Source organism: Mobula birostris, chromosome 5 (genome assembly GCF_030028105.1).
Source record: "Mobula birostris isolate sMobBir1 chromosome 5, sMobBir1.hap1, whole genome shotgun sequence".
In the NCBI taxonomy this organism is placed as follows: Eukaryota; Metazoa; Chordata; class Chondrichthyes; order Myliobatiformes; family Myliobatidae; genus Mobula; species Mobula birostris.
The window spans coordinates 28,713,710-28,727,949 of NC_092374.1; the positions used below are offsets into that span (position 1 = coordinate 28,713,710).

The window sequence follows — 14,240 nt, forward strand, 5'->3', positions numbered from 1 at the left end:
ATCACGAAATCAATGTAAATGTAGGCAAGGTTACCTATCACCAATATCTACCAGTGAATCAATGCTCCAACATCTAGGAAGCTACTTGGAGTTGCAGAGTATATTCTTCATCTATTAGTGGTGATCAAAATGATACACCTTCAAAATACAACTCATTTAAATAGCTTTTACAGATGAACAGCACAAATGGTTACAAAAGACAGGTCTTACCGCTTCAGTTTCACTCGGGTTTTTATTCCTATGTTCAATGTACCGTGTTTTCAATTGTTTAAACCCGGACAAGAATTGTGTGGCATGCTGCAAATCTGTTTTCTTCTGGCTCAATTCTGCATGTTCCTTCTGTAATCGTTTAAGTTCTACTTCCTGCCTATGAATAATAATATATTTATTTCCCATTTGGAATTGGAAAAAACCAGTTCGACTGGTCTGAAGTAACTATAGTAATATTAGTAACTTTTTTAAAAAACATTGCCCAATATTGTAAAATCGATCATACGAGTCCCCTCTACTCTCAGCCATGCCATTTTTTGGAGATATATATTCTCATTTTCACGATGAAGGGTCTCGGCCCAAAATGTCAATTCTTTATTCCTTTCAATGGATGCTGCCTGAGTTGCTGAGTTCTTCCACCATTTTGTGTGTGTTGCTCTAGACTTCCAGCATGTGGAGAATCTCTTGTGTGCATAGTATTCCCATTTCCATTCCTTGTGTTCTTACTCATGGATTTTTGGGCAGATTAAGCAAGTACCAGAAGTTTTCACTATCAAGGAAATGGCTAGTCCAGCAGCAGGCAGGCACAGTTCTGACAAAGTAAGAAACACAGATGATTGTGCCTTCAGCTGGTTACCAAAACAGTTAAAACGACCTATGGGCATATACTATGGTGGATGATTGTACTGGGGTACAAGTTGTACCCTCTTCTCTAAAACCCCTTAATCTCTTCACAGAATCCCAGAACAATTAATGTACAATTTAAAGTAAATGACAACTATATAGTGGCCTAAAATCATCTAAAAGGCCGTTTTACTTGCAAAGAGCAGCCAAGCCACACAGTTGGTACTAAGGATTTGATTGAAAAAGAAACATTACTCATTTAATTCCTTCTGAACGACAAGAAAGTGCTTCCTCGTCTTGCTGAAGCTTGATGTCACCTGCAAATATTAAAATATTAGTTCAATTCAATGTTTTAACTCACTAGCAATAGCTTTAGAAATGTGAAATCTTTTAAACATTGCCCTTTTACCTTTGCATTTTTTCTTTGCAAGCTTTTCAAATCTTGTACTTGATTTATCTTTAAAAAGAAAAAACAGCTATCAGCACCTGTTGTATGTTCAGATGAGTATTTTAAAAATGACTCAGGTCAAGAGTTACTGTGAACAGATTCTGCAGATGCCAGAAATTCTAAAATGACCCCAGTAATAATCCCAATTGTGTACAGTAGTTACGTACACAAAATGCTGGAGAAACTCAGCAGGTCGGGTAGCATCTACGGAAAGGAATAAAGAACTGATGTTTTAGGTCAAGACCTGAAATGCTGGCTCTTTATTCCTCTCCATAGATGATGCCTGACCTGCTGAGTTTATCCAGCATTTTGTTTACATTGCTCAAGTACTAGTGGGATCATTTTAGACTCCAATTTGTACAACTTGTTGCTGGCCATCTAATTACTGTTATCCACGTCAAACTGTACAGGTCTGAATTAAAAATAATGTGCCACAAGTCCCAAACTCTATCTCAAATTAAAAGTATGTATAATCCAATTTTTAACTACTGATTAAACCCTCCAAATAGCTACGCTTTCATGGGATTATACACCACCAGCAGCACAACAGGTCATCTGGTCTAATGATTCAGTGCCAAACTGGGGCAAGGAGGAAGAAAGGCCCAGGATGATTGACATTAGAATCTTGGGGGCATTAAGGGAAGATATCAGGGCTTACAGTCTGAGGGAGGAAGACAGTGAGAGACTGAATGGATTAGGGAATATTGGAACCAACACATGCATTGTCACGAGCAACAATAAAGACAGAAGTTCTCAATAAGCAAAACCTGAAGAATATCTTCCTCACCTTCCAATTAAGTAATAAAAACTTTCCTTTACCCTGGTAAAAACAACTGCAGTGTCTACCTGGGGTTCTTAAAACAGTGACCTTTCAACTTCAGTTGATCAAACTGTGATTTTGGACTAACAAAAACAGAAAAAGCCAGAAATACTCATCAGGTCAGGCAACGCCTGTGGAAAGAGAATCAGTTAATGTTTCAGATCCAGGGCCCTTAGTCAAATTTGTTTCTCTTTTCAGTGATACTGCCTGACCTGTTCAGCATTCCCTGTTTTTGTTTCAGATTTTCAGCATTTGTATTATTTTCATTATTACGGTGTTGAGGTCAGGATGTCGGGCAATGCTATGGAAAAGCACTTCACACTCAGAAACTAGAACAGATTCATTACGACTTATATTAAGTGAAATTTGTTGTTTTGTAACAACATAAAAAGAAATAACGAGGTGGTGTTCATGGATTCCACCTTAAAATGGGAAAGTCACAGAAAACTCTTTAACTTGGACATTCTAGCAAGTTTTGTTAAATGTGACCCTTATCAAGTGTTAGTATGTTGGATCAGCAAATAAGATTTATAGTCCTAATCAAGCCATACTATATAAACAGGTGTTGTAATTGGAAAGGTGCATGTTACAGTACTTACAGTTTCAGTGACTTCCTCCTTTAAGTTAATAAAAAATCTGTTAACTACTTTTCTGGAAGTAAAGGGTTCCACAGACTGCCTGTCAAATTAAGCAAAATAGCACAGTATTAAAACTATTGCACATTCCTGAGTCCGAAGTGCCATAATGAGCTCAGATACTAAATTCAGGAACAGTTATTATCCTACAACTATCAGAATCAGATTTATTATCACCAGCATGTGATGTGAAATTTGTTAACTTAGCAGCAGTTCATTGCAATACATAATCTAGCAGAGAGAGAAAAAAAACAAAATAAAACATAATAATAAATAAGTAAATCAATTACATATACTGAATAGATTTTTTAAAATGTGCAAAAACAGAAATACTGTATTTTAAAAAAAGTGAGGCAGTGTCCAAAGCTTCAATGTCCATTTAGGAATCGGATGGCAGAGGGGAAGAAGCTGTTCCTGAATCACTGAGTGTGCGCCTTCAGGCTTCTGTACCTCCTACCTGATGGTAAAAGTGAGAAAAGGGCATGCATTGGGTGCTGGAGGTCCTTAATAATGGACGCTGCCTTTCTGAGACATTGCTCCCTAAAGATGTCCTGGGTACTTTGTAGGCTAGTGCCCAAGATGGAGCTGACTAGATTTACAACCTTCTACAGCTTCTTTTGGTCATGTGCAGTAGCCCCTCCATACCAGACAGTGATGCAGCCTGTCAGAATGCTCTCCGCGGTACATCTATAGAAGTTTTTGAGGGTACTTGTTGACATGCCAAATCTCTTCAAACTCCTAATAAAGTATAGCCACTGTCTTGCCTTCTTAATGACTACATCGATATATTGGGACCAGGTTAGATTCTTAGAGATCTTGACACCCAGGAACTTGAAGCTGCTCACTCTCTTCATTTCTGATCCCTCTATGAGGATTGGTATGTGTTCCTTCGTCTTACCCTTCCTTAAGTCCACAATCTTACTGATGTTGAGTGCCAGGTTGTTGCTGCAGCACCATTCCACTAGTTGGCATATCTCACTCCTGTACGCCCTCTCATCACCACCCGAAATTCTACCAACAATGGTTGTATCGTCAGCAAATTTGTAGATCGTATTTGAGCTATGCCTGGCCACACAGTCATGTGTATACAGAGAGTAGAGCACTGGGCTAAGCACACACCCCTGAGGTGCGCCAATGTTGACCGTCAGCGAGGAAGATATGTTATCACCAATCCGCACAGATTGTAGTCTTCCGGTTAGAGTTGAGGATACAATTGCAGAGGGAGGTACAGAGGCCCAGGTTCTGCAACTTCTCAGTCAGGATTGTGGGAATGATGGTATTAAATGCTGAGCTATAGTCAATGAACAGCATCCTAACATAGGTGTTTGTATTGTCCAGGTGGTCTAAAGCCGAGTGGAGAGCCATTGAGATTGCGACTGCTGTTGACCTATTGTGGCGATAGGCAAATTGCAGTGGGTCCAGGTCTTTGCTGAGGCAAGAGTTCAGTCTGGTCATAACCAACTTCTCAAAGCATTTCACCACTGTCGTTGTGAGTGCTACTGGGCGAGTCTCCTAAACCAACATGAATAATTTCAATCACCCCCATTCTGAACTGATTTCTACAACCTACAGACTCACTTTCAAGGACTCTTTACAACTCATGTTATCAATATTAATTTTTATTTGCAGTTTGTCTTTTTTACACATTGGTTGCTTATCTATCTTCATGTATAGTTTTTTTTCTAAATTCTACTGCATTTCTTTTTTGCCCCCTGTAAATGCCTGCAAGCACATGAATGTCACGATAGTATATAGTAATATATATGTACTTTAATAATAAATTCACTGAACTTTAAATAATTAAATTACAATAGAACTATGTCCATAGGAGATATTGATGATTTAAACTGTACTCCAAATAAAGATCACTTCCAACATTGTTAGCATTCAAGTTGTCAAGTTGACAAGACCAGGTAGAAAAAGAGGTCCCTTATAAGCCAGTAGAAGGTTAGATGACCAGTTGTTATTATAGATCAACCCTCAGACACACTTTGCAATCCATCTGAACAATGGAGTAGCTTCAGTCAAGTTGTAGATGCAAATTGTTGAAATTTTTGGTCCTTGAGACAGTGAAAACTACAGACTGAGACCTATCCAGCAAACAACATCACGTGTCACTGAGTTTCCGACTTCTGTACCTGCAATGCTCCAGGAACTATGGAACATGTTGGAGGTGAGAAGCATCATATGAAGTAGTCATACATGAGATGCACTGTAGGTTATCACCTATTCCAGTATTGGTTTGTTACTTTCTTGAATTGCTACAATCCTTGTACACCCCCAGTTTAGATTTTTACTCATCACAATAAAAAAAAGACAATATATTTTCAAGACAGGATGCTGTGATCCAAGAAAGCAAGCATGTCTTCTGTCTTCAGAACTGCTCGTATTGTATCATGTCCCATTCACAATATAATGTCAGTCATTTACTGGCATCACAAGGGACTGATCCTTAATACTTGAACCTCAGAAGAAGACCAAGAAAGAACCTCTATTTTTGTAATGTTGGATGGCGACCGCTCTAAACACTTCAGCATCACCACGTTTGTCCAGGGATTTGCTATAATTGGCAATATACACACTTCTGGAGCATCCGCATCCTCATCCTCCCTATATTTAATTATCCACTAATAAACATAGCTGCATTTGGCAGCATGTACAGATTGGATCTGAACAATCTGGTGCAGGTTCACTCTTACTTGTTCTGCAGCATACCCCTACTGTTTTGCATGTAAGTATTCCCGTGTAATGGCTACACCAGGTTGACATCTTAGTTTTAAATATTACTCCAGGTTTATTCTGATTAAATCAAGGTTGGTACTCCGGCTTGATAATATTGATAGCGAAAGCGATATGTCAAGCCATGGGAATAGAAATTTTGGTGTTATGGGGTTATGCTGCTCCCATGTCCAGTTTTAAGCTGCTGAGTCCAAAATGAATTTTTACATCCATCTGACAGCAATTATTTATAGCAATCACCAGATACACAATATAATGGGCTACTGTCCTCAGCAAAGACAGAACTTGATCTCCAAAGAACAATTCAGTGGTCACATCCTTCAGTACAGTATTCCACAAATGCAACTTCAACAGCCAGACTGAGGACCAATTCAAGTAAGAAAACTTTAATTCAGTGGGCTGCAAGCATCACAAGAAATTGTTCCTTGGTAAGGGAGTGCAAGGTTTTATAAGAGCTCGGGACCTTTAGGAACTTTTTGGTAGGCTGCAATGATAACCATCTCTTAGGCACTTGACAAGAGCCAATAAAAAGTAGTGGGGTGTAAGCAGAGCTGCCCCTGTTGGAGTGGACAGCATTACAATAGCTCAACAAGCTTTGGTGAGAATAGGCGCAGGCTAGAACTTAAGTTTGAGATGTGGGATTTCAGTCTCCCTGATGATTACACCTGTGGGAAGTGCATCCATCTGCAGCTCCTGACTGACAATGTAAAGGAACCAGAGCTGGAGCCCGGTTATACCCAGGATCAACTGGGAGGCTTAAAAACCTCACAGGTGAAACTTTTACTGATGTGGTCACACCTGGAGTGCAGGCTTCTGATAGTAGATGGGTGATCACCAGAAGAAGTAAGGTGAGTAAGCCGTCAGCACAAGGTTACTCTGTGCCCATTCCCCTCAGCAAAAGGTCCCTTTTGATACAGCTTGGGTGGGGGGGGGGGGGTGCAGGGATGACCTAATATAATATCAGCTCTAGGTGCATTCCTTTTAAAAATATATACATCCTCTACATTCTTCATGATATTTAATGGATTATAAATTGCTTTAAAATAACAGTAAACTGCTGTCACGCAAGCAAAATTCAATGAACAATTACAAAAGCAGCAATATTTCAGAAATGGCAATTTAAAGGACTGTACATAAAATGTGGCTCTTTTGCAGCTCACAGAGGAAGAAATGGCACCAGAAGGCACTATTCTTTTATATTATTGGAATATTTAACATCTGAGTAACACATGCATTTATAAGATTCCATTTCCTATAGTAACTCTATGATATTAATTACTTCTTTAGATATATGTATAATACGAGCCTTAAACTTACCTAAATTCTGTAACAATCTGTTCAAAATCATTGAGAACCACATCCAGTTCAGTGACATCTTTTGATAACCTCTTAACTCCTTCAGGGCACCAGATTTTCAGAGATAAAGGTCCATCTTCTGAAAGACGAAAAAAATACACACAATTCTCTATTAAAATGAAGTCAAAGTTTAATTTAAATGAAATTTAAAATTACTTTTTGAAGTATTTCCAATAGCTACTTCTTCCTTAAAATATGCAGGGTTTAAGAGGGAACTGGGCATGCTGTACGATGTTATTTTCAATTTCTAATAAAGGTGGCAAAACAATTTAAAATAAATGCTAAGATATTTAGGCAGAACATCAGTGAGCAAACAAGCTGCTTAACCTGTGGAATCTATTGGTAAGATCACACTTAGATGTATATCTATGAAATAGTAATAGATAAAGCAACAGGAGGAGAAGATGACGGTGTGACAGCAGCGCGCGCGGCCACTTCTGTGATGATGTCTGTTATCTGTCAAGTAGGGGACTGTGCACAATTCTGATTTGATGGAGACAGACGTGAGAGCACGGAGGAACACCTGGCAAACCTCTGAAAAGCCCGCTTTGCTGCCGCTGCTACTGTGTGGTAACTGGAATCTCCGGAGCTGATGGCCCCAAAATCCTCGGCTTTGCGTGTTTCAGTGGCCGGGGCGAGGTCAAAGGTGCTCGGAAGGCTGCATTGGAGAGGCTGGTCGGAAGCTCAGAGTTTTCGGACGGATGGACTCAGTGTCGGCTGCTTCCAAGGCATCGGCAAGTTGACGGTGCCTGGAGGTTCATGGCAGGAAGTTTCTCCCTTTTGCCGCCTGTTATCGGGGACTCGGGAGTCGATCAACTCGGGAACTTTTGAGACTTTATTTACCGTGCCCATGGTTTGTTCTTCATCAAATTATGGTATTGCTTTGCACTGCTGTAACTATATGTTATAATTATGTGGTTCTGTCAGTGTTAGTCTTTGGTTTGTTTTCTGTGATATCACTCCAGAGAAACACTGTATCATTTCTTAATGCATGTATGCATTTCTAAATAATAAAAAGAGGACTGAGTGTTCTCATAATCTAATCTAAATCTAAAGTGTTAAGAGGTCAGCTCTAATAAAAGAAAACCAAATTCTACGATTTGTAAATGAAAATTTTCTCACTGAAATATTTCCCAAGTTATAAATATTTTTCAGGTTGAGGTAAGATGAATCCAAGTTATTACTTTCTTTGCCTTTTTCAACATAAAGCCAAGTTACATAAAAATGGAAAAGAAAGAAATCAGGATGATGAGATAGACATCAACCATCTACTTAAATATAATTTAAATGTTTACTGGGTCTAAATATTATTAAACCATTGCTATTTACTGGTTGTGCAACACACTCAATACAGGGCTGGATGAGGCCAGTGAGAGATGGGAAGGGTGATTAAAGAGAGATTAGAAGGTGATAAGTAGAACAAGATGAGGAAGGGTTGATGAGCAGAAAAAAAAGATGGGAAAGGTGGGGAAGGGGATATGAAGGGTAGACCAAAGGGAGGAGAAATCCAGTTGGATAGTTATGTGAATCTCTTCAGGAGGAACTTAAATATTTCATTTCAAGTCACATCTCCAAATTCTGGCTGTGAAGAGAAACATCAAGCCCAACCTATTCTTGATGAAGAATATTTATGATCTTTTAATTGTTCTAATAGAGGCTTTACACAGTCATTGTTTCTTGTATTAATCATGTCATTCAGTACATGCATACTGCATTATTCATATCCCAACCTGGAGTGGCAGGTCTCATTGAAGATGAATTAGGTGAAGCATCAGATCCAATTGATGTCCTGTCTAAGGTATTCTCTTTGCTCTTTCCTGGGGTTTTACCATCATTTCTCACTGAAATGTCCTGTCACAAAGAGAATTGTTTTTCAGTAAATTATTCATTTCCAGGTAAAGTATCAAAACATTTTACATTTCTATTGTATGTTTAACAAAGTAGAAATAACAAAAGATAATGTAGCAGCTGCTGAACTAAAGCAAAGATGGATATGAACAACAGCAATAGTCATACTTTATTGATCCCGGGAGAAATTGGTTTTCGTTACAGTTGCACCATAAATAATAAATAGTAATAAAACCATAAATAGTTAAATAGTAATATGTAAATTATGCCAGGAAGTAAGTCCAGGACCAGCCTATTGGCTCAGGGTGTCTGACCCTCCAAGGGAGGAGTTGTAAAGTTTGATGGCCACAGGCGGGAATGACTTCCTATGACGCTCTGTGTTGCATCTCGGTGGAATGAGTCTCTGGCTGAATATACTCCTGTGCCCACCCAGTACATTATGTAGTGGATGGGAGACATTGTCCAAGATGGCATGCAACTTAGACAGCATCCTCTTTTCAGACACCACCGTCAGAGAGTCCATTTCCATCCCCACAACATCACTGGCCTTACGAATGAGTTTGTTGATTCTGTTGGTGTCTGCTACCTTCAGCCTGCTGCCCTAGCACACAACAGCAAACATGATAGCACTGGCCACCACAGGCTCGTAGAAAATCCTCAGCATCAACTGGCAGATGTTAAACGACCTCAGTCTCCTCAGGAAATCGAGACGGCTCTATAGTGAATATTTGCCATGACAGAACATGCAAATTGAACTCAACCACAGCCTGTTTCTCCCCCCAAAAATTGACCATTTTTGCCAAAAATTTCTTATCCTCCAAATGATCACTTTCTTTCTGGAGTATGAAGTCACATGCAACAGAACAATTCCCAAACTATTAAGTATTACATCATCTATCACAAATCTGTCTGCACCACATCAATCTAAAGGCTTGCTGGAATTTTGCCAAATTGATTTGTATTTGCTGCCAGTTACATAAAAAATCATTAACTAGTTTCGTTTTCATTATAAAATGAAACAATTAAAACTTAGCTGTTTTTAAATAAGTCGTTTAAAAGCCTTATCCTAACATCTATTTCAAGACATAACAAAAGGCAAACAGAAAAGCAGAAATATTTTAACTTTTTCTGCTACAGATAAGGTAATAAGTTAATAAAAAATTGAAATCATCAGAAAAAGTACCTATAAATTTAAGCAACATTTTGAATTTTCACAAATGAAAGATCAAAACAGTAGATACTGGAAATCTGAAATTAAAAATGGAAAATGCAGGAAACACTCAGCAGGTTGGGAGCTTGTGTGGAAAAAAAGCCTTAGCATTTCAGCTCAAAATATCATAAGATTTCAGACCTGAAATTATAACTATTTCTCTTTCCACAAATGCTCCATGATCTGCTGAGTGTTCCCAGCATTTACTGCCTCTATTTTGAATTTTCAAATATACAAGTTTATCACGTCAAAAGACAACACAAAACAAGCCTCAAAGTTACGATCCAAAAAGTATTAGCTCATAACACAAGGTTTTTTTCTCTTCATTTTCTTTAGTCTGTCAAAAATATTATATAAATCCAAAATACCTTCCTTACTGTGGGAGGTTCTGTGAGAACAGATCCCCTTCTAGGATCCGTTAATGTATCTGCTTGCTTCCTTAGTTTTTTTTGCACTGAAATAGATGCACGAGTATCAGCCAACGGCCTCTTTGTAGCACCAGCAGAAAGAGTCCTCTGCCTAAATCTGGAGTTCCGATCACTAGAACCTTTTCTTGCACTTGTCCACGACTGAGCATCCTTAGATAAATTGGAGGATTTTCGGGCCTGTGAACTTTTTTTCACCATCACCCTCTCAGGCTGTGACTATAAAACAATGGTTTTAATTAGATGAAGCAATCGAAATTGAGACTTCAGGCATAAGTAATAGTGAATTAAGCATGCTAAGATTTTCTCTCCAATCCCATGGAAGTCCTTTTTTTAAAGTAACCTTTTTGAGCCTACAACAGGCAGTATGCAAATTCCCATTTGATGCATTCAATTGTACTGCTTAAGAGTGCACATCCTGATGAAGGGTCTCGGTCCAAACATCAATGCTTTTATCCCTTTCCATAGATCCATAGATACTGTCTGATCTGCTTAAATCAGTTACTATGCAAATTCCTAACAAGTTTTCTTTGCAGAAGAGGAGAGAATAGAATTAACATATTCACAACGGCTTAATTGCTTCTTAATGTTATCATCTACATTGATGTGCATTGTTTAAGAGTGTGACAGATTGGGGGGTCTGTTAGGCTACGTCAACACTAGACCAGATAAATCTGTAACCAGAGCTTTTTCTCTTTGTTTTGACCCTCCGTCCACACTGAAACAGCGTTTTCCTCCCCAGAAGATGGAGCTTTTCTAAAAATCTGAAAACGTCGGCTGGCCGTTGTAGTGTGTACAGGGTAACCAGCTAATTTTAAAAACGCTGTCATGACGTGCCAGAACAAATGGTGACGGCAGCGCGGCATTTCATTGTTTTCTTGAACGCAACCTCCAACACCACAACAACATCTGACAATAGATGTGTAACAGCTTAATGTAACATTGTATGGAAATACAAGATAACACTGATGCAGACATGTTTTATACATTTAACAAAGCGCTTTATTTGTCATGGTCCCTTCTGGCAATCCCACACCTTACTATTTACCTCAGGAATTGGGCCTCAATCCCCTCGTTTAATTTCCAATCATTCCCAGGTTCCACTAACTACATACACCTGCTTTCCATCAGAAAATGCAGGATAAAGACCCCGTGATCACAACAAGGAGCCGCCAGTTCGTTGGTCGACTCCGGTGTGAGAAACCTCGTTTCATGGTTCTTAGGACTGTTAGTTCTAAGTCTAGCATCGCTCCTGGATTCTCTCCAAACCCAAGACTCTCCTGGAAACCAACTCCACGCCCGACTCTGCCCCCGCACCCGTGTTCTGCACTTGGGTTCGTCCACCGCCATGCTCATGTAACATTATTAATGTATAGCTTGTGCAAACATTCAATAGATGCAATTGTCACTTTTGCCCAGTAACTCGTTTTATTGTACATGTTAAATACAGCAAAATAATACACAGAGACATGGCAAAAGTAAAGGCAAACAAATGAGGTAACAGCAAATTTCACTTTTGCCCAGTAACAAGCCTTATCGCATTTAGTTGTAGCTGTTGTCCCTTTCATCGGCGAATAGACTATGGCTATAGGAAATGTTTCTGGACAAACGCGCACCAAGTCTTTCGTCTGGCAATTTCCTTTTAAGTTTTTCTAGTCTGCAACTGGACAATCATGCACCAAGTATACTGTTTCCTCTTCGCTTGTTTTCTGTGTGTCCTGCGCATGCCCAGTAGGAGGAGATTCGCCCAAATAGCCATTCTAATGTGGACGGAGGTATTTTGAAAAACGCCTATTATTTTTACTCGAAACTGGCGTTTTCAAAATTATCCAGTCTAGTGGGGACGCACAAGCAATACATGAATAATGTTACACGAGCATGGCGATGGACGAACCCAAGTGCAGAACGCGGGGGCAGGGGCAGAGTCGGGAGGTGTTATCACCGTAACGAGTGTGGAATCGGTTTCCAGGAGAGTCTTTACCCAAAGTCTTGGGTTTGGAAAGAATCCAGGAGCGATGCTAGACTTAGAACTAACAGTCCTATGAACCATGAAACGAGGAGCGCCTTGTTAAATGTATAAAACATGTCTGCATCAGTGTTATCTTGTGTTTCCATACAATGTTACATTAGGCTGTTACACATTATTGTCAGAGAAGTACTTGCATATATAGGTAAACCACCTTCGTACAAGCAAGGACAGAAAACAGGCCAAAGTGAGCATACTTAATTATTCAGTAAGCTATAGGTCAAAGTATTTGGTGAGTACATTTCTAACTCTTCTGGCTTCAGTCTCATTGCCGTCTGTTCTGAAATTGTTAGGTTGTGTGAGGGGTTGCGTCAAGAAAACAACGAAATGCCGCGCTGCCGCCATCTGTTCCGGCGCGTCATGACAGTGTTTTTAAAAATATCCACTTACCCCGTCCACACTGCTCTGCACAATCAGCGTTTTCAAATTTACACACTCTGGAGGGCGTTTTAGAAAATCTTTATTTTTGGGGGAGGAAAACGCCGTTTCAGTGTGACAGAGGGTCAAAACAAAGAGAAAAAGCTTTGGTTACGGATTTATCCGGTCTAGTGTGGACGTAGCCTGAATTATTGCTCACTGAAACTGGATTCATCACTGTAACACTTAAAAAGGTGTGATCATCATTACAACTCTGGATATTCATACGTTTATAACGTAGACACCAGTCTTCTCCGTGGATTGTCACCTTGTCGTAGTGGAGAGGCTTCTGTGGTCCTGTGATCCCGAGAGCAATGCCGTCTGGAGATATGCTCCTGGTAGAGTCACTCATGGCGGTAAGGTCGAGGGTGAAGTCTCTGACAAAGAACAATCCAACCAAGACCTCAACAGTGAAACAGGCGGATGAAGTTACTTCGAACTCAACGGCTGTGAGGGCGGATGAAGGCTGCAACAAATGTATCAGCTCCAATCGTCGTGGTTTCCATGCCATTGGAATCATTTGGTTGATTTGTGAAGTATCAGTTCAGTTTTCGTTTCGTGTGCTTCTTGGAGTGCAACATCAAGTACATGTTAAACAAATACACGCACAGGCATCTTTGCTCTGTGGGGCACTTCTTCAAGTCTTTCGGCGATCGGGGGAGGGTGACGGGAGCAGGCAAATGTGATGGCTGGAAGCTCTTAGTCAAGAACCGCCAGGAAAGCGATGAATACTTGATTCAGTCGCTCAACTTTTGGACCGAAGTAGGAAAGTTGTTCAGCAGCAGTATTCACATCTGAGCAGCCCTGTTTAGGATCCACTCTGCTCACCCTGAACTGGGAAGGGGCTAGAAAAGGTGCCCTAAAAATAGTCTGCTTCACCCCATCCTGTCTGGAAAGCCGTGTCCAGAGGGATCACCATCATGTGGTCGAAAAACATTGAGAAGTGAAACAATGAAATTTGGAACCTGGAATGTACGAACCCTGATGGATAACCCAAACTCAGACCGACCAGAGAGGAGAATTGCCTTTGTTGTGTACAAAGCAGTAGTAATCCCTACGCTCCTGTATGCATCAGAAACCTGGACAACATACTGACGACATCTGAAGGCACGTGAAAAGTTCCATCGACACTGTCTTCGAAACATCTTAAATATCAGCTGGGAAGATAGAAGAACCAATATCAGTGTGCTAAATGAAGCAAAAACAACAAGCATTGAAGCCTACGTCATCAAAAACCAACTAAGATGGAGCAGTCATGTTGTTCGGATGAAAGACGAATGTCTGCCGAAACAAATCTTCTACTCCCAGCTTAAAGGCGGCAAACGTAAAAGAGGCGGACAACAGAAGAAATTCAAAGACATCTTAAAAGCATGAAGAAATGTAACATCGACATCAACAATTGGGAAACCAATGCCAAGGACAGGAAACTCTGGCAAGCCATCATCCGAGAAGGAACAGCAACTTTCAAAGCCAACAGATGTG

The 14,240-nt window shown here is 40.0% G+C and overlaps 2 protein-coding genes across 10 annotated transcripts in view; one reads left to right on the top strand and one right to left on the bottom strand.

Annotated features, from left to right (window-relative positions):
* Window positions 1-7,741, top strand: part of primpol (primase and polymerase (DNA-directed)) — a 46,469-nt gene extending 38,728 nt beyond the window's left edge. For 3 of the 6 annotated variants that reach the window (XM_072257734.1, XM_072257737.1, XM_072257732.1), the window contains exon 13: window positions 7,300-7,740. In XM_072257734.1, the coding sequence (XP_072113835.1) occupies window positions 7,300-7,425 (126 nt within the window). In that variant the 3' untranslated portion in view covers window positions 7,426-7,740. Of the gene's footprint in view, window positions 1-4,075; window positions 4,158-7,299 lie in introns of those variants that run through there. The other 3 variants (XM_072257729.1, XM_072257736.1, XM_072257731.1) reach the window with 2 other exon arrangements.
* Window positions 1-14,240, bottom strand: part of cenpu (centromere protein U) — a 34,734-nt gene that overhangs the window by 1,642 nt on the left and 18,852 nt on the right. For 2 of the 4 annotated variants that reach the window (XM_072257739.1, XM_072257738.1), the window contains 7 exons: window positions 10,259-10,534; window positions 8,563-8,683; window positions 6,794-6,911; window positions 2,702-2,780; window positions 1,244-1,291; window positions 1,090-1,151; window positions 211-367 (listed from right to left, as the gene is read on the bottom strand). In XM_072257739.1, coding sequence (XP_072113840.1) covers window positions 211-367; window positions 1,090-1,151; window positions 1,244-1,291; window positions 2,702-2,780; window positions 6,794-6,911; window positions 8,563-8,683; window positions 10,259-10,534 — 861 coding nt within the window. Of the gene's footprint in view, window positions 1-210; window positions 368-1,089; window positions 1,152-1,243; window positions 1,292-2,701; window positions 2,781-6,793; window positions 6,912-8,562; window positions 8,684-10,258; window positions 10,535-13,026; window positions 13,916-14,240 lie in introns of all 4 variants that reach the window. The other 2 variants (XM_072257741.1, XM_072257740.1) reach the window with 2 other exon arrangements.